Genomic DNA, 21,263 nt, shown 5'->3' with positions numbered 1-21,263 from the left:
GCAATTGCAAATTAAAATTTTTGGGCAGGTTTAGAAATTTGTGGATAGAGAGAAACAAAAATTTGTAAATGTGCGTGAAGTTGGATACTGAACTATTGATTTACAATGTCTCTGAAATCTGTATTAAAAATTAACATTTAGTTTCAAAATGTTTAAGAAAAAAAGATTCCAAATTACACCATATAATCTATGAAATTGACTCTGTATGTCTGCTACCATTTTCACAAGGATCAAAAACATTCAGTGCCAACAACACTTGATTTAAGTTTGTCAAAATTTGTGTTAACTTCTTTTTATTTCATAATTTAAATTTTGAAGTTAATCCGTAGTTATATGATAATGTCTATCTTTATTTAGTGGCTAGTATACAAATGATCCACACAGAGTCCTTAGGGTCCAAAAGTTAGCTCGACTTTATTTGACAAAAAAAGTTCTACTGTGATACAATTTTAATTTAAAAAAAAAAAGAAAACCACAATTACGACCTAGATAAGCCAGTGACCGAGTTAAGGCGTAACTGTGCCATAGTTTTATGAATATTTTTGTACTTTGGAATTAAGCGCTGCATAAGGAAATTGATTAATAAAGATGATTTAAAATTATTTGTTTTGGAATTTAAAACTAATTAATTGGATTAACTGCTTGGTATTTTGGCAAATGTTTATGTTTACGTTTCGAATGATGATTAGATATATGTGAAATTTAAAGAAATTTTCTTTTATTGAACTCTTATTATTTATGTGGGCCTCTTTCTTTTGTGCTGCTCATTATGTATGAACTGTGGGTTGGTCTTACCGGACGAATCGGAACGGCAGGTTCAACATCAAGCCCCTATATAATGGGCGACGTTGGCCGTTTCGGGCGTCTGGTACCAACTACACTGACCTATTGTTATTTTAGATAAAGTATTATTTTTGTTATTAATTTTGTATTAAGGTATTTTATTTTGAGAAAAACTTGTTAATTTAATTCTATTTATGTAGATACTTGATTTTATTTTATAATATTATTGAATTCATATCTTATATCTATAAATTATGATATTTTTAGATTTTTAGTTTAATGATTGTTATGTTAATAAATATATAGTTCTTGGTAGAGATTCCTCATACTTTGTAAAAGAATAGGCCTGCAGCAGCGCAAAGATTGTCGTAAAAGACGACTAAATAGTGCTCAGAACCCTAGCCGGGGGCTAGGACGCTCTGCGCACAGAGCAACTGGGATGTGTGCCCAGGTGGTGGAATGGGGTACCCCTGGCGTGTTACATGCTGGGGTTGTCAGGCTATAATACGGAAAACATGACCGCAAACCATAATGGTGCACCGTGTTGGGAAAGATGCCACGTTCCTCGCACGTTAAAGAACCCTACTGTGGTATTCTCCCGGAGCAGGAACCATAGGGCTCCGCCACAGGAGGCTAAGTTGCCCGACCCTACCCACCTCTCCCCATTTCCAGTGGCAATCAAAATTTGTCGACCCATTGTCCTTGTGTCCCACCCCTTTTTCATTTCATCATTTCATGTTCATTTTATCATCAATTTCATGTTCATCGTCTGAATAAAGCTGAAATATTGCTACTCGGACGTTAAACCCCAACAAACAAACAAACATAAGAAATAATTCTAAATCATCTTCCATATATACAGAAGAAGATGTTTACAAAATGCTGGAATTTTTAATCGACAACATGTTTGTCCAGTGTGGTGGGCGCGTATTTCAACAAACGGTCGGCATTCCATCTACCCTAAAGAACTTGAGATAAAGGATAATACAGACACTGTGAAGTCGGCCGCATATCTTGACCTACACTTAGAAATCGATGGTAAAGGAAAACTACCGACCAAACCTTACGATAAACGTGATGACTTTTCATTCAAAATTGTCAACTTTCCTTTCATTTGTGGCAACATCCCTTCAGCACCTGCGTAAGGAGTGTTCTTATCACAACTCATACGTTATGCAAGAGCTTGCCGAGACTACGCTGACTTTTTGTATCGCGCTAGAATTCTAGCAAATAGGCTTTTGGAGCAGGGTTATGTTGCTACAAGACTGAAGTCATCACTACAAATGTTTTGTGGCCGTCATCATGAACTCGTGGATCGGTACGGTGTATCCATCTGCGCCATGACAACTGATTTGTTCAACGTGTCATAGTTTTCCTTTCCTGTTTCATCTACCCCGGACTTGACTTTTTATGAGCAACTCGGCGAGCGTTTCTAGAAAATCAGTGGATGCTTACCCACCCCGGACTTGACTTTTTATGAGCAACTCGGCGGGTGTTTCTAGAAAATCAGAGGACGCTTACCCCGCCGGTGCACCTGGTCCATGCTCCCAGTTTTTGGTGGAGTCCGAGTTGCTCGTTTGCTTTTGTTGCTTTGTATGTGTGATTTTGGTTATTCTGTGTTCTTTGTTGTGTATGTCTGTTTTCCATGTCTGCATTTTGTCCCTGGATTACATTCTTTTGATTACCACTATAACCTTGGTTCCCTTGAATACTCTTTTAAATATGAATTCTTTCAACTAATTACTATTGAATTTCACATGTATTTACTAATTTAAAAAAAAGTCTGGTGCCAAATATACTGACATATTGTGATTTTAGTTGCCTAGGATTAACAGGTACCAGTCCATATTATGACGACATGAGCTTTATGACACAACATAATAAAAGCAGTCTCACGGAAAAAAAAACAAAATACTCTACCAATAAAACACCGTCATAATAGTTGTTTAGGTTCTGTGGTAAACTCTTTTTAATCATTTTTTTTCGATTGTGAATGTTTAGCCATAATATATAAATATATCAAGCTAAATGATGTGGTCGTACTTACTTGCACAAATGTTGTGGGTTCAACTTTCACGGTCGTATCAAACCGCATCATGAAGCATTTTATCTTATACGTCAATTGTTAGTATAATAGTATTAAACCCTACAGAAAGAAACATTGGTTTTGGAGCTGCAACTAAAACATCACCTGCAGGTGATGTGTCGAGTTCGCTACAGCCTCATGTTTAATTAGACCCAACTCGGCTCATTCCGGCTCGATTATCCGTCATGGTATAAGTTGATGGCACTGTACTGTGCTGATGAAGATATATTTTTCTTAAGTCAGTGATGTCAGTATATAGATACACACGCACATCATAAAAAAATTCGTGTGAACAAAATAAAATGGTTAGTGTCATAGAGCTGGGACTTTATATATACTTCCTGCATGGAGGGACTGTTAAGTAGAATTTCCACTCCCTGTATGAAGGGAAGGTGAAGTCGATTTTTTAAACAGATATATATCGCTGCCCTTTCAAACGGGATGAAACCAACTGTCTATAACAAACCACTGCCTTCACTTAATTTTAAATTAGTTTTACTCTTATTGTGAGGTTTCTTTTATTAACTTCTACATATTTCATCCCTGTTGTTGTCTCTTTGACATATTCACCATTTCCATTCTCGTTATATTTCTTCATAGAACACCTTTTCGATGTTTTCACATATAATTAAACAAATATAATTATCTGTATTTTATTAACAACCTATTTAAATTCTTGACTTGATACATGTCTTGTAGATTTATGATTTCAAATTTGAATTTACTTCCCTTTCTAAAGTCCACTACGCCTATTAGATCCACTGATTCCGAACTGAATCTTCCACGTTTGCACATTTCCCCATCAGGTTCAAAATGTTTTAAACACAACAAATTTCCTCTAATATTTTTACTGGCATTTCCAAAGCTCACACTGAAGATTAACTCATGAACACCTGGCTTCAAGACTGTGAACATACCAGTGTCTTTGTCATAGGTAACAGTTTTGGCAGATTTTTCCAGGAATAGAAATGTTTTCCCCACAATATGGCTCGTATTCACATGAAACGCATCGACTATAGGGTCCTGTGGTGTAATATATATATTCGCAATAATTAACTTTGATACAATGCCAATGCATAAGATGTATAACAGTAAAACGGCTAATATATTTATCCTACGATTATACGATTTGGTTATTGACCCTTTATAGGAGGGTATGTTATTTTTCTGTCCTTGCCATTCTACATCTCTGTCACGACTCTTTGGTTTTAGAACTCCAAAATCTTCAAGAGAAACCTTATAGCCTATTTTGTCAGAGGTCGTTTTCTCATCGCACACAACGCAAACACTTGAGCTAAGCTGGTTGTCCATATTTTTCATATTTTTGTTCATAGTAATGAGTTGCTCTGGCGAGCCCCCGTAATCTTGATGTGCGTCGGTCATACTGTTTTGTCGCGATGAAATTTCTTTTGTGTTGTAACTATCAGGATCTTTAAAAACAGTTGAGTTACTCATTTTCTATGATTTCGAACTTCAGGATTTTTACTTTTATATCTGGAAAAAAAAGAAAAAAATTTGACGTATTACACGCTTTTATTAATACCTTCAAACACGTTAAGCTTTTTCATAAAGTTAAATAATACGCTTATTGAAAACGTAGAATTAATTGGCTGACGTTTACTATAATAATAATACGTGTGTTTAGCTCATTTATGATCGATATGATAAATGTAAAACATAGGAGTTGAGATACGCATTTATTTTGCTTATGTAGCCATTTCGACCCTGTGCCCCCCCCCCCCACCCCCTCGACACTCTTGCTTGCTTGTTAATGATTTACTTACATTTAGTTCGCAAAGCCAATGCATGAGCCGCAGAACTAGACAACAACAGTTACCCACGGCTTCTTATATAGTGTAACTTTATGCGAAAATATGAATCACTGAATTACGTTAATATTACTTCCACCGGTAAAACCACTTTTGCAAAGTTCAATGTCGATCATAACAAGGAGACTGAAAAATAGAATTTACGGAAATGGCATCTGGCACAATTATCATGTATATGTATATCATGTATATACTTAATATGAGCAATCAGGAAATAGATGAAAAGCGAAATCGAAACATGGAAATAAAAATGTTTCCAACTTTAGAATGTTGAAATACATAAGTTAGTAAATAGTACTGATAGCTTATTGTGCAAGAATTAATAAGAAATTATTCACTACTAGTTAGAAATTTAATGAATTTCAATCAGTTTCACAAACATAATCAATGAATTATCAATTTCAACGGGGATTGCACGATCTCTATTCCGTTGAACAGAGAATGGTTTCAGAACTGAACAAACACCAAGTCGTCACGATTACATGCACAGCGGAAGATTACATTTACATCGCCATATACATGTACTAATAGTTATACCAGCTTTGTATTTATATTTTCCGCCCGTTCGTCCGTCCACAGGCTTTAAGTGACAGTTTTCAATGCAACCTCTTATTACAGACACTTGGTAGTATACCATATCGTTGGTTGTGACTTCAAGCTGAAACGACATCGTTTCAGTTCTGATCTTAAATAGTATATTTGGGCGGGTAACGAGGCATGTATCCTACAGCGATATTTGCTGACAGTCTTTCAAGATTCTTACAAATTTCTGCACTATGTATGCTTACGTCTACAGTTTGCACGGTCTCTGTTTTTCTCAATAGTCACTTACTCTAGGTTGTTTCATTTCAATGGCGGAACTAAAGGGGTGCAGGGGACTGGCACCTTCTTGTTATTGAAAAATTTGTCATTTCCATTTGTACAATTGACAAAAACTGGCACATAATGTCGTCCTTGCACTCTCCGTTATTCTGAGGAACCTTGGCTGGCATCCCCCTTTACAAAGTGTTTTAATCCGGCCCTGCATTTACTATTGTGGTGTTGCTCTTCTTTTTCGAAGAGCCCATTTCTCTGGGTGGTATTTCTTTCATTCTTTACATAATTTGTGTTTAAGGGTGAGTGTACGAATGGATCCAGAAGCGGGTCTTGATAATATGGTTCCTGGCTATCAATGGCAAACTTTTGTCCTAAAAATGCATGCTTCATCAAAATTTTAAAACAACCGCCGGAATTTCACATGATCTGGCAAAACCATTTCGTTGCAATATTAATGCATTCAAGGGTTTCAAGAGAGAAAGAAAAACAATGTCGCGAAATAGAGGGAAACTGCACCACTAAGTATAGAATTCGACGTCTGCCGCCTTGCTAGAAAAAAAAAAACGAAATAATTACTCTAGTATAGTATTGAATTGTGATAAAAAAAAATTTGAAAGGATTCGTAATATTTCTATGACGAATCTTTATACTGATGTCTATAACTATTCCATTTTCCATTAAAATTCACCTCATGTCATTTATAACGTTGCACGCAAACACAATAATGAAAACTAACAATATCTACACGTACGCATCGTCAATCAATGAAAAGAGAAAAAAAGACAAATAAAAATTACTCATCAAAAGTCTGAAAATATGTACTATGTGAATCGGCAAGTTTTTTTTATTTTTTATTATACTTGTGTATGTAATTTAATGCTTTACTATATACATGCTAATAATACTGGTGGTCTTAAAAGTTTACACAAAGCATACTTTATTACAAGGATGGTCTGTACAATTTTTTTTAAATTCGTTTCTTTTATAATTCTGTGTTAAGAATATTTGATAGATTTAAAATTGCAATTAGCATTTTCAGTTTATTAGGGTGCAAAATTGGACACACCCTAAAAATCAACGTTTTTTATTTCTGGTCCGATTTTGAACATTTTGAAAATTCATAACTGCATTTTTTCAATCGGTATTGGAATATTTATCACCGTTTATGAGTAACAAGGGATCAACCGCGCCAAAAACGTCATTTTTAAGACTATAATTTATTTTAAATTTTCATCTGATTTAATGAATATTTTTTGCAAATTGTTCCTGTTATTGAAGACTTTCAGCAAAATTACTCTATCAGTAACCGTCTTTGAGTTTTTTTTTTTTAATTTTTTAGTCCGAAGTTGTCCATGAAAGCCTCACTGAAAGTGCACGCATAACTTTTTACATAATATGAGTTCAGAATATTGTGCAATATTGCATCTAAATCAGTTGTTGTCTCCATAATAAACTGTAAGTTTCTGACGCATTGTTAAGAAAACAAAAGAATGATGTTGTGTCCACACTTGCCCTTTTTTGGTTTTGACCAAACGGAGTAAAGCGGGATTTCAAAGTCGTCTTGTTGGTAATAATTGAACTACTATTAGGCAGGGTTAATACGGTCTATGATGCATAATTGGACGTTAATTTAGCAATGTCTTTTAACCAAAAATTAATCAATTTTTCAGAAAAATATGAATTAAAGTATTATACCGTGTTGCAAGTGCTCTACAGTAGTTGTACGGTGGCGCATTCAGGAGGGGGTGCAGGGGGTTGGCACCCCCTTTGTATTGGAAAATTTGTCAATTTCGTGTGCAAAAGAGTAATCAAGGGAACCAAGGTTATAGCAGTAATCAATAGAATGTAATCCAGGGACAAAGACCAGACATGGAAAACAGACATACACAACAAAGAACATAAAGTAACTAAAACCATACATACAAAGTAACAAAAGCAAATGAGCAAAAATAAGCAGACTCCACTAAAAACTGGGAGCATGGACCAGGTGCACCGGTAGGGTAATCAAGAGAATGCAGCGTCCTCTGCTTTTCTAGAAACACCCGCCGAGTTGCTCATAAAAAGTCAAGTCCGGGGTAGACAAACGAGGGAAGGAAAACTATGACCCGTTGAATAAATCAGTTTTCATGGTGCTGATGGATACACCATAACGATCCACGAGTTCATGACAACGGCCATAAAACTTATGTAGTGATGATTTCAATCTTGTAGCAACATAACTCTGTTCCAAAATTGACAAAAAAATGGTAAATAATGTCCTAGCATCTACCTTTCCTGAGGGACCACGGCTTGCACCCCTCTTTTTCATAATGTCTGGGTCCATCCCTGCTGTACATGTAAATCATGGAGTTTCCATGTTAAATTCGCCTGACATTTTTTATTAAACTGCCTACTATGGAAATTAGGTGTTATTTTCTAATGCCAATGAAGCAAGATATCTGTGCAAAATTCTATAAAACACGTTCTTGAAGTGTTAAGTGGATTTTTATGAAACTTTACACTGTTCTATTACATATCACAATGGAAAATGGTGATTGCTTAACACTGCATAATTAGGAAGGGAAGTATTTTACTTAGACACTCATGTATGAACAGCCACTCGCGCTAATAAAGACTTTTTTCCAAAAGCAGACTTTTAAAAATATTAAAAACAGAGTTCAAAACGAAATTAAACAAGCAAATCAATTTAATTATTTTTAATTAACGACTATGTTCGGCGCAAAGTGTAGTATCAATATTGTTAGGAACCACATCATTAAGTTTAAGATAATCCTTCAATAAATTGGGCATTTCTAAACTATCGATAGCACTGAAAATAGAAGTGTCATTATTAACTGAAAGTATACATCTCCTTATTGAAGTTCTACATAGGTGTTTAAGTTTAGCAGGCGTTCCATATTTTTCATACAGTTCACGTGACCTAGATTTTTCTATCAAGTGGTCAAAACGGCTAATTTCAGAGTCAACAAGGCTATAACCAGCCGCTAAAAATGCTTCAAGAAATGTTTCCCTTAAAACACACGGTTTTTCATCTCCAGTCTGTACATATCTTCCAAATCTGTTATGACGCATCATTTGAAGAGTTATGTCCCCTATTTTATAAAGATTCGGGTCTATTCCATGTTGCAAGAGTATCACTGCGGTTGTACAAATATACCAAGGTCCATCGATGTTAAGGGTTGTGGGGTTATCAGCCTCATATACTTTGCCTCTTCTGTAACTCAAAAATTAGTGTAACACTTAGAATTGTTACCGTGCATTATTATACAAAGGAAGTCACAAACAAGAAATTCGTTTTCGTTTAAATAAACGAATACTTAAAAATGGTGTGAGCGTTTTGTCAGTATTGATTTTGTTTCTCGTTTGAATGCACTTTTAATAATTCTCCGCAAGGTTCTTGATACGACCGCACAATTTTAGCACTGGATAGGCGGGAAGGTATGCAGACAACATTACAGCTTGATACATTTGTTTTTAATTTTGAACGGTATGATTCACCATTTGGAAGCATCAAATGATTTCTGAAATCTAAGCAAGTTTCATTTGGAAACCTTTGGACCAAGATGTTGACTATATTTAAACGGAACAAAAATAAAAGATCCGAAATACTCAGTTAAATTGTGTGTATTGAAGAACCCAAAATTACATTTTTATATAGAATTGAACAGAGATAATTTTAGCAAATAGGGTAATAAACCCAAAAATTAATCCATTTTTTCTGTCATGGCAAGGAACCTTGTGATACAATTTTATAAAAATATGTACGCTTATAACAAAGTTATTGTTTTGAAGCTAAATGTCTACTGGAGACGACGGCGACAAAATCGCCATAATATTTCTTTTCTACCTTTTTGCATTTATCTAAAAAATATCAAGGATACTTGTTTTTATATTCATGTCTATCGAGATTAAACACGATATATAAACCATGTTTCTAAAAACCAGGCGCGGATCCAAGGACGGGCGTGCCGGGCTTACGCTCCCTATAAATTGTTAAAAAAATGTTTGCATGAAATCTTAATTTTTCACCACAAGTTTCACCCCATAATATTTTTGCCTTGCTTTGCACGGCATTTAATTCAATTAAAGCCCCCCCCCTAATCCGCCACTGACAATGGTACACAATATGTAAACATAAAGAAACATAACTACCCTAAAAACAAACATGGTCCCCAGGATGTAGAATTCAGTTTTACACCTGCTTTTAAATACAAATCCAAAACTTTAGTTAAATCTCTAGGATATGGTTTTTCATCACAAAGGTATATAAAAGGTCCATATCGAACGGGTCCGATGATTGCATGGGTATCAGGTGGTGCCTGGAGGTTTATACATTGAGGTAGTCCCTGACATATGTTCACATCTGCACCTGAAAAAGTAAGCATATTTAGAGATAGTCCCTGAAGTTTGGTGAAAAATAAGCATATATTACATTGCCTCTGAAATAAGTTCTTTATAAAAATAAACACTTCTATATCTGAGTTGATTTAGAAATTGGTATTATCGTTATCAATTCGGTACAGAAAACTTATCAAAAATGTACTTTTTACAAACATTTTTTCTAACATTCTATTTCAAACATTTCTGATATATCCAGACATGAGAGGACCAAAAAAAAACAACTAGTCAACGACTTTACAATTTCATTCATCAAAAAGCAACAGTGGTTACTGAGATCGAACTTTCTGTAAGATCGTTCAGTATTTTTCAACGCAGCTTGATTCGCGGTGACCAAAATGCAGTGTGTGTGCGCGCGCGTGTGTGTGTGTGTGTTGCTACATCATTAAATGAATACGGAAAGTGTACATTTAGCGTGTATGCAAAGAAATCGAGTTAAAGAATAATCAAGGGAACCAAGGTTATAGAGGTAATCAAAAGAATGTAATTAAGGAACAAAGACCAGACATGGAAAACAGAAATACACAACAAAGAACATGAAGTAACTAAAATCTCACATACAAAGTAACAAAAGCAAATGAGCAAAAATAAGCAGACTCCACTAAAAACTGGGAGCATGGACCAGGTGTACCTACCAGGTATAGGGTAAGCGTCCTCTGATTTTCTAGAAACACCCGCCGAGTTGCTCATAAAAGTCCAGGTAGATGAAAGAGGAAAGGAAATCTATGACACGTTGAATAAATCAGTTTTCATGGCGCAGATGGATACACAATAACGATCCATGAGTTCATGATGACGACCATAAAACTTCTGTAGTGATGACTTCAATCTTGGAGCAACATAACCCTGTTCCAGAAGCCTATTTATTAAAATTCTAGCGCGATACAAAACGTCTGCGTATTTTCGGCAACCTCTGGCATAACGTATGAGTTGAGATATGAACACTCCATACGCAGGTGCTGAAGGGGTGTTGCCACAGACGGAAGGAAAGTTGAAAATTCTGAATGAAAAGTAGTCATCACGTTTGTCGTAAAGTTTGGTCAATAGTTTTCCTTTACCATCGATTCCTAAGTACGGGTCAAAATATGACACCGACTTCACGGTGTCTGTAGTATCCTTTATCTCAAGTTCTTTGGGGTAGATGCGATGTATAAAATCAACGAAATTAAGTTTGTTTAAAGATAATATGTCATCTATATATATTAAGCTAATTCAAACCATTTGTTAGCCTGAACTCTTTTATATTACTTGAATATTGGTACCTGCGCTAAGTAGCAGTTTGATAATTTCAGCAGCTCCGCATATTGCAGCACAATACAACGGTGTTGCTTTGTTATTGAAGTTGTCGTGGAAGTCACCATTACAAAACTTATTGACAGCAGCACCCTTTTTGATAAGTAATTTTACTAAAGCTTTGTCCCTGAAACTAACAAATGAAAATCTGTTGCAACAATTCTCGATTATTTATTTTTGATTTTCGAATAGTTCTTGCCACAGTGACTTCATTACGAGATATAATAAACTAATACTTTAAAATTATCCCAAATTTAGTAACAATAAAGTGCTTCGAAATGACGTGGCTTGATATGACCGCAGAGATCCAACCATGAACTACAAACACACTAATGAAGCTTGATACAGCTTTGTTTTTGCCACTTTTTTGGTATATAATACCTAAACAGTTCAAGTCACAAATCCCGAATCCAGTCTAAGACCTCATTTTGTGGTATGAAAACTTCTTGCACCCATTCACATTTACTCAAATACGTTATAAAAATGCTTGTTTCTCGTCATCTTTGACATCTTATTCCTAAACGGTTCAAGTCACAAACCTTCATAACCAGGCTTCCTTTAGTGAAATGGCAACTTGTGGTATAATTTCATAAATAGGTTAAGACTTAAGACTTATACTCAAGTTCTTCACAATGACGATGGCATAATGTAATGAAAAATGGAAAACTTAAAATCAGTCAATCCATTATCCGACAGGTTTGCTAATATATTTTTTCGGATAGACGAGTCTTGAATGGGACTTTTTGACAAACCTTGCCCTAAGTCCAATCACTTGGCATCCGTCGTCAAAGTGGTCTGTTCTTTAAACATCTTCTTCTATGAAACTACTTCACAGATTTTTATTTAAAGTTGGCATGAGCTTTTCTTAGGGTATTCTGCACAAAATGTGCGCTTGGAGTTTGTTGAACATGGCCATCTAGTCCATTTATGGAAAAAAGGTGTACTGCCACTTATTTCAATGTACATCTCAAAATTTATAGCAGATAGAGAAAAATGATGAGGCTTTCTTTCGTTCTTCGGCTTGTAGAGTTCTATGAATTACTGTCATTGAAACCAAAGGTGGCGTTTTTTTTTCAGTTTTTAGCAAATATCTTGAAAACTATAATAGATAGAAAAAAAACATTCAACTGATGAAGGCCTACAAAAGTCACTTTTCGGTCTAAATTGCATAACGAATCCTCGTTAGAGCTATTGCCATTGAAAGGCGAAAAATGAACCAGGTGAGCAATTCAGGCTTCTGTTTTGCTTAGTTTGAAGTGTCTTTGTCCGTTACTTTCAGGTCTAAAGTGGTAGACCTAGGGTAAGGGACATAACTCTTGAAATCAGTGATATGTTTGTGTCATATTCAATTTCATCAAAGCCTTTCAAGCTTTCCTATGAAATAGAATGAAATCAGTCAGTTACTTTGATGCTTACATGAGACTGATGTAAAATCCTGAATACAAACATTCCAATAATTTTTAAGAGTTTTGTCCCTTACCCTAGGTCTACCTCCTTAAATCCACGAAAAAAACTTTCTGTACTACAAATTTACCACTCCACCGAACGTGAAAAGATAATTCAAGTTTTACTCCACGGTTTTTCTTTTAGTGCATATTTCGTCACATTTCATTACATTATACTGGTGTATTTACTTGAATATTTTATTAGCGTTGACTTCCAGAGATAAAACGGTAACAATAAGTCTAACTTCTGTGCGGAAGTGTATTCTTGTCATGCGTTTGTGTTAAATGCTGGAATATGTAAGAATGGGGCAAAATGACAAATAATGAATCATGGTCAGAAAAACAGCTCACGAATTTGTCAATATGAGCTCATAGTTTATAGTCTATTGGAGACGAATTGACAGTTTGTTCGTCTTAGAAATATCCGAAGATTCGAAGTTACAATACAATGATGGGCATGGGAGTTATCTCCCTTTGATATTGGAATGGCAATGCATTTATATTATTCATACCTCTACGAAAAGAAATACATTTCTGCATTTCAGATAACATTATGAAACATTTATGGAAAGACGTGTTTTTTTCACCCACTGCCTGAGTTTTAAAGGGATTTAGAAATAATCTTTGTTTGATGTTAACATACGAGTATTAACTAATGTTAATTTCTTTACAAATTGTAATTTTCTTTTGTTCTTTGCATTTAAACTTATAACATTTATAACAATCAAATTTAACTAAAGTAATTCATCGTCAATTGATTCGTAATAGAAATAATTGAGCATTAAGTAGTGAACAGTTATAACCTTTAAGTAAGTCATTCAGCCATTTCCACTATAATTAATCAAAATCTAGCGTACTTGATATTTCTGTTAGCAAAAAGCAACTGATAAACACACATAGTTTACTCAGACAAAAGTACATAAAAGTAACAAAAGTAAATGAGTAACTCGGATTCCACTAAAAATTGAGAGCATGGACCAGGTGCACCGGTAGGGTAAGCGTCCTTTGTTTTCTAGACACACCTGCCGAGTTACTCATAAAAAGTCAAGTCAAGGTAGACGAAAGAGGAAAGGAACACCATGAAACATTGAACAATCAGTTTTCATGGTACATATGGGTACATCGTAACGGTCCACGGAATCATGATGACGACTATAAAACTTCTGAAAAGTTAGTCTTTACCTCAAAAATCAATAAAAGTAAACTCACCTTTTTATTAAGCTCTGCAATGCTAACACAATAAATGTAATAAAATCTACGGTTACAGAACAATGCCATTTCTTCAAAATGAAACTAAAAAGTGAAAAAAAGACACAAATACACATACATGACCAACATCTCGACTGAACCTCGTTTTACAGACTTACTGCTTAGTCCTATCAGAAAAAGCATTCTTTTCATATATTGATGTATATATGCACAAGACGCCTACATACTTTTTGTTATATGACTAACTTACAGACATGCTATAATCAAAGGAGTCAGTTCTGTTCGTCTTGTCCATCTGTCGATCTCTCCATCTCGACGCCTGCTTACAATGGGAGTTTCAATGGTTACAATTCGGTCAACATTATTAGAGTTCGCTGTAAAGAAAATATTTTGAATAAACGCTTCAATTCGATGAGTTCGAGACGGCTAAGATCGATAACATTGACACACGTGTCTCATGAATATTTTTCTTTTTATACAATCTTGAAGGAAAAATCCTAAAAAAGTTTATTGTTCGTTGTCGACCAGCTATATGTCAACCACCAAAACAAAACCGTACCAAAACTATGATAGCAATTATATAAACAATATTTTGAATAAATTGATGAAATTGTATTGAATTCATGGCAAAAATAGACACAGAATTCTTTTGCATATTTATTTTTTTTAAATTATTACCTATTTTTCTTGCTGTTTCGAGTGCCCTTTCCTTTCGACAAGTTGTATTTTCTGATAAACCAGTGAGCAGCTGTCCCATCTTTAACTCTTAAATTTTGTTAGTTTAAAAAATAATAAATCGAAGTTTTACTTTACTTGAATAAAACACATCATATATTGAACACTAAAAATCAACTAAATTACTGCCCATTTTTATAATTCGCGTTGTCAAAACTTCGATGGTAGAATTGAAACTTTCCGTGTTCTACCACAGGATCTTGCTCCCACTATCAAGTATGCAGCCCGCCTAGTATGTGAAATATCGCTGTATAAGAAGTAACATTCAGGTAAAACTTGTGTCTAATATGTCCGTAACACGAGGTTCACATCTTCAATGTGTACATAAACATTAAACAGGTAAGTTCAAATAATATTGGGTCAATACATGTTGGATGCGGATCATGTTGGTACACTCGACAACATACTAAAAGTGAAAATAGTTAACATGCTACAAAGTATGAAACAAATTTTATCAAATTTCCCCACAAAAAAGATGCGCATCTTCAATGTGTATACAAAAAATGGACAAAGTTTGAGTACTATTAGTTTAAATTATGTACCTTTTGAGTTACAGATTAAACAGAGTAGGTACCCCTAAACGTGACGGACGGACGGAGTCGAGCCACTACATCGTTGAAGACGCTGGTAAAGATTAGTAAGACCGTGATCCTTTTTTTACGTTCATGACGTAGTTAAAATGAATAACATATTGAGGAGCATCAAAATAAAGCTTTTTTTCTGAATTAATTCATGCAAGTTAAGTGTTAGTCCCTGAAAGAATACGGCAGTGGTTGAACAATGGTATGTTAAAACCCACAATTTTGAAAGTTTAATTATCAGAATCAAGAAAACACCCAAGATTTTTCATATCTCTTTGTTGGTAACTTGAGTTATAATTTCATTGAAATGCACTGAAAATGATAATTTCAAGGGCAGATAACTCTGTCAAAAAAATCTCATTTTTCTAACATTCAGTTGAAAATTTTCTGAGCAAATCCAGTGTTGCAGAGATCACAAATATAGAAAGCATCGTTGAATGAAATTATATATTGTCAGATGGGTGTGTTTTTGACATGCATGTTTCTGATTTTTCCTATTTTGCCGGATTCTTACAGAAACTTACACTAAAACGAAAAAAACAAACAAACAAACAGTAATGACATCCAACAACATAGATATATCATTATACCAAGACACAGCATTATGTTATTATATGTTATAAAGTAATTTACACACGTGTATAAATCCACGGTTTGATAAACTTAATCTAATATTCGTTTATGAATACTGTGTCTTTCCTAGCTACATATAAAATCAAACACGTGAAACTTAAAATCTATCCCGCAGGGGCGGATCAAGGCACTATGAAAAAGGGGGTGCCACTCGGGACTTCTCAGAAAAATGGGGAGGGGAATGGTGCCAAGACATTATTTATCATTTTTTGTCAATTGACAAATTTTTCAATAAATATGGGAGTGCCGACTCAATACACCACTTCTAGATCCGCCACTGTCCCACATTATGAAACATCAAAGAAACAATTTACCTTTTTGATTCACATTTCAAAGGCTGTCCTCGTTTGTCTATCTTTCTTGTGTAATATTCACATCTATTTTTATCAGTTTATTTATAGACGTCTACATTAATAATCATGTTGATATGTAACATACGGTTTACCGTAAACACCTAACATAACCTTTCATAATCATACTGTCCATTATCTCTACATGATGAAAAGTATTGTTTTCATTAGTACAAAAAGTAAAATGTCGAAAATACATTTTTTGAAGACCGGAACAGAAGCTGCAATTAACTGTGGTACTTATAACTATAAACATGTACAACCAGAATTTATTATTATTATATTTTTTTTTTTGCTATTCCAGCGGACCCACCTAATGCTCAGCATTGTTACCGGCTCATGTACCCTTTTTAGTATGCAGAAGATGACTCCCAGAAAATTAAAAAAAGACCTATCGGTAACAGTAGCATAGGGGTCATAAAATTCATGTAACCAATCTCAACAATGAACAGTTTATATTTATAGCGAAATATACGGTAAATTATGTAGGATAAAATACAAACAATTGTAAAATTTTTCCTGACAGACTCCAACCAGCCCAGTAAAATCCATAACTCGCTCCAAATAGTTGATGCCAGAAGATTTTCATTGACACATTTCTCAGTGTTGAAACATATGTTAACTGAATAAGGTAAACATTTTCCAAATCACATCCAAGATGTTCCGCTTGGCAATTAATCCCTAGAACAGGCCCTCTGGTGACTACGGTTGTTTCAGAGTGTGTGCTTGAATCGATTGTACCTTTAATCATAGTATAAAAGAAACATTTTTGGCCACGAGTAAAGCCTTACTTATTTGAATATGTCGGAATAAAAGAAGAATGCCAGCATTTTCTGTTCGCCCAAGAAGAACGTATGTAAACACAAGTAATATCTTATTTTTTTTTAATTTTCACTGTACGTAGGTTTCCTATACTCTTGACACAATATTGAAGTTCTATCACAAGGCACAATATCATTCAGTTTTATATAGTCCTTAATAATTTTGGCAATTGTAATTCGTCTATGGCACTGAAAATAGATGTTCTTTGTTCACAAATAGCAAATGGGTTCGTATTCTTGTTCTTGTTTGTTTGTTTGTTGGGGTTTAACGTCCGAGCAGCAATATTTCAGCTATATTCAGACGATGAACATGAAATTGATGATAAAATGAACATGAAATGATGAAATGAAAAAAGGATTGGAGACAAGGACAATGGGGTCGACAAATTTTGATCGCCACTGGAAATTGGGAGAGGTGGGTATGGTCGGGCAATTTAGCCTCCTGTGGCGGAGCCCTATGGTTCCTATTCCGGGAGAATACCACAGTAGGGTTCTTTAACGTGCGAGGGACGTGGCATCTTTCCCAACACGGTGCACCACTATGGTTTGCGGTCAGGTTTTCCGTATTATAGCCTGACAACCCCAGCATGTAACACGCCAGGGGTACCCCATTCCACCACCTGGGACACATATCCCAGTTGCTCTGTGCGCAGAGCACCCTAGCCCCGGCTAGGTTTCTGAGCACTATTTAGTCGCCTTTTACGACAAGCTTAGCGCTGCTGCAGGCCTATTCTTTTGACACCCGGACCTACACGGGTCTATTCTTGTTCTAATAATGTGTTTTAAACTAGTAGTTGGACCATATAGACTCAAAAGAAAACTTGAATTCTCGTGTGGTGATATATCGTCTAAATATTCATTACAATCTAATAACTCTTGTTTGTTTATCTTATAATCTGCGGAAAGAAACGCGTGAAGAAATAGCAATTTGAGACACGTGTGCGTTTTTTTATAATAGTGGTCATACATCAAATGCTCAGAAACTTTAAACAATACAGGTTCGGGTCTACTCCATGTTGCAAGAGGATAACAGCAGCTGTACAGATGAACCATGGACTAACAACACACATTGTTAATAGCGTATCTCTTTCGTATATCTTTTCTCGACTGAAAAAAAGATCCTTTTCACTCATAATTATATGAAGTAGACTTATTTACTTTATCTTTTCAACCTTAGTTTCTACTTTCTCTATGACCCCATTTTTAATTTTTTTAATCTTTTTTAGTGTCAATACAATAGGCCCTCAGCAGCAATAAACTTGTCGTAAAAGGCGACGAAATAGTGCTCAGAACCCCGGCCGGGAGCTAAGGCGTTCTGCCTATAGATCTACTGGGGTCGTCAGGCTATAATACGAAAAACCTGACCACAAACCATAGTGGTGCAATGTGGTAGGAAAGATGCCTTGTACCTCGCACGTTAAAGAACCCTTCTGTGGTTTTCTATCGGTGTAGCAACCATTGGGCTCTGCCACAGGAGGCTAAATTGTCCCAACCTACCCACCTTTCCCTATTTCCAGTGGCAATCAAAATTTATTGACCCCATTATCCTTGTGTCCCATCCCATTTTTCATTTCATCATCATTTCATGTTCATTTTATCATCCATTTCATTTTTATCGCCTGGATACAGCTGAAAAATTGCTGCCCGGGCGTTAAATCCCAATAATCAATCAATCAATCAATCACTCTTTTTTGTTGCTGATGGAATGATGAATTTGTCGGTGTTCTACAAATTTCTGAGCAGGTTCAGTATGTTCTTTCGCGAGGTAAATGCAGCAATTTACCGTTCAGTTAACATAAAGTTGAATGTTCGAAAACTGTTACGAACTTTAGCGATGAACTGCAATTTTCCTTTTTACACTTTTCCAGGACGTCATATAAGTTGTTAACTTGTTGGCGTGTTACGTTTAACTGTATCAATACTGCATTTAAATAAAGTTACAAAATATATGTTACATTAGACTGTCAATAGTAAGTTAACTTTCGTTTGTTTTTTGTACTACAATGGACTGCTTTAAAAATACCTACCCATAAAATAGACAGGGGCTAGATATAGTTTTCATCTCTACAGCTGACTTCAAATACAAATCCAAAAATTGTGCATTTCATCAATATCACATGTAGTTGTGCGATGATAAAATACTGTGAAAGAGTAATCGAGGGAACCAAGGTTATAGCGGTAATCAAAAGAATGTAATCCAGGGACAAAGATCAGACATGGAAAACAGACATACACAACTAAGAACATAAAGTAACTAAAATCATACATACAAAATAACAACAGCAAATGAACAACTCGGACTCCACTAAAAACTGGGAGCATGGACCAGGTGCAACGGTAGGGTAAGCGTCCTCTGCTTTTCTAGAAACATCTGCCGAGTTACTCATAAAAAGTCAAGTCCGGGGTAGACGAAAGAGGAAAGGAAAACTATGAAAGGAGGACAAACTCTACTCTTGGAAGTTAACTATAATGTAAAAAAGTTAAGGTTCTGCTAGCCATAATTTATTTCTTTCCGTAATAAAATATTATTAGTTTAAAGAACGCGTTGAATTTAAATCTAAAAATAATGTATACAAATGATCTATAGAAATGATCTATGTCAATCAACTGCCATTTGTGGATGAATGGATGTAATACCGATCTTAATTTTAAGTTTTAAATCTAATCTTATTTTAGACTTGAATAGCGGTCGAATTTTTCGGTGTTCACTGGGAATTGTCGATTGAAATAAATTATTATTTCTTTGCGTTCTTTCTTATAAAGATATGTCAGAGAAATGGCACCATCTTTATTGCTTTGATTTTTTTACACAAGAATGTAAGAATCGATCACAACTATGCAGCTTCCTTTCAGAGTCTTGGAACTTCATTACAAAAATCTCCTTATTCCATATTATTAAAAGATGCCAAGTCGTTGGTTTCTATTTAACTAAATAAAAACTGAAAGCACCAAATTTCATCAAGCTAACCTACAGTGAAATGTTTCCTCTCTTACTATCCGCTGCAGACATTTTATGAGAGGGCTGGCTGCAGCGTCTAGAGTTAATTTCAAATATCAGACGCTGTTCGGAGCTTGCCATTACCATGTGTTGATATGAGTATTTTGTCAAATGTGAATTTCAAGGTATAATACATGTACACTCACCTTAACTTTGAACATTAATCGACGAATCGTAATTCAATTTGATATACAAATATACAAGACTGTTGAATTTAAATTAATCCCTTTCAGTAAAAGAAGCTATCTACCAGAAATTTATATTTCCAAATGCGTCTTCTGTTGTCTACAGTTCTTGTGCCTTCACACCTATTTTATTTGTATCCGTTTATTTATAGAAATCATAGGTGGTAATAATCACGTTGTTATGAATAAATAAAAAAAATAGTGGTTTACCATAACCACATAATCATTACGAAATAATGAAATAACAGTTTTTTTCTGCCCAGGCATCGCCTTCATTATTTTGTAGGACAAATGTATTGTCCTACATGCTTACATACATGTGCATTCCTGTAGCAAGTCAAGACTATTGTGGTGGTTTCTTACTATTTGGTGTATGTCCTGATATTGCCATTTATTATGCATTTTCCCCTTTGTCTTTTTCTTTTTACTATTGCCATGATTTTATTAGTCCGGTAATTTTTTTATTACCATTCATGTTTCGTATGACAGAATATGTCGATTTTCGTATGGTATTTCTGTCATTTATATAGAATGCAAAAGAAATGACATTGACTAAAACTTTTCACTAGTAACCTACATTTGACTTTTTGAAAGTAGTTATTCTGTTTATTACATATGTATCTTTGTATTATGTATTGCATCAAATATTTATGACAATGAAACTTACGAACGTCAGGAGCCATACATTGGTCTTTAAGCTCATCAAGACGGCCATCGAACTTAAAAAGGCATGAATTTTATCATCAAGGTTTATATCTAAAAGTTTATCACTGTTCAAAATTGAGTAAATACAAATTGATAAAACACCATATGCAAAAGCTAATGGAATGTTGCACAAAATTACTACACGAAATAAAAAGATATTGAGTGGCCCATTGTCAATTTCTTAGACTAGATCAGATAATGAGGTATTTGTTTTCGGGGCCTGAAGTGTGATAGATGCTATTTCGATAATCACCGTATTCTTAATTATTCGATAGAACCTATATAGTTGAAATTCAAATTGAATAACATTATATTATGAATTATCATAACAGCTACCATTATCAATCTGTATCATGAGTATTTTAACCGAATGTCTCACCGTTTCATATTTTTTCA

The 21,263-nt window shown here is 34.9% G+C and overlaps 1 protein-coding gene across 8 annotated transcripts; it reads right to left on the bottom strand.

The window, feature by feature from the left end:
• Positions 1-8,195: 8,195 nt before the first annotated feature.
• LOC148607658 (uncharacterized) lies at positions 8,196-20,305 on the bottom strand. 8 transcript variants are annotated; one of them, XM_088544797.1, is made up of 8 exons: positions 20,124-20,209; positions 19,007-19,120; positions 16,662-16,899; positions 14,538-15,000; positions 14,110-14,233; positions 11,175-11,338; positions 9,667-9,883; positions 8,196-8,728 (listed from the first exon to the last, which is right to left on the bottom strand). In XM_088544797.1, the coding sequence occupies exons 4-8, from the start codon at positions 14,614-14,616 to the stop codon at positions 8,215-8,217; spliced, it is 1,098 nt and encodes a 365-aa protein (XP_088400923.1). In that variant the 5' UTR covers positions 14,617-15,000; positions 16,662-16,899; positions 19,007-19,120; positions 20,124-20,209; the 3' UTR covers positions 8,196-8,214. The 8 variants fall into 8 exon arrangements, with proteins under 8 accessions (XP_088400923.1, XP_088400922.1, XP_088400924.1 ...); XM_088544796.1 differs by lacking the exon at positions 19,007-19,120 and having other exon boundaries at positions 20,124-20,239; XM_088544798.1 differs by lacking the exons at positions 16,662-16,899; positions 19,007-19,120; positions 20,124-20,209 and adding an exon at positions 20,228-20,305.
• Positions 20,306-21,263: the final 958 nt, after the last annotated feature.

Source organism: Perna viridis, chromosome 9 (genome assembly GCF_037379345.1).
Source record: "Perna viridis isolate PV_CMFRI_1.1 ecotype Kerala chromosome 9, ASM3737934v1, whole genome shotgun sequence".
Lineage (NCBI taxonomy): Eukaryota > Metazoa > Mollusca > Bivalvia > Mytilida > Mytilidae > Perna > Perna viridis.
The sequence above is the reverse complement of the archived record's forward strand: the minus strand, read 5'-3'. Positions and strand labels throughout refer to the sequence as shown.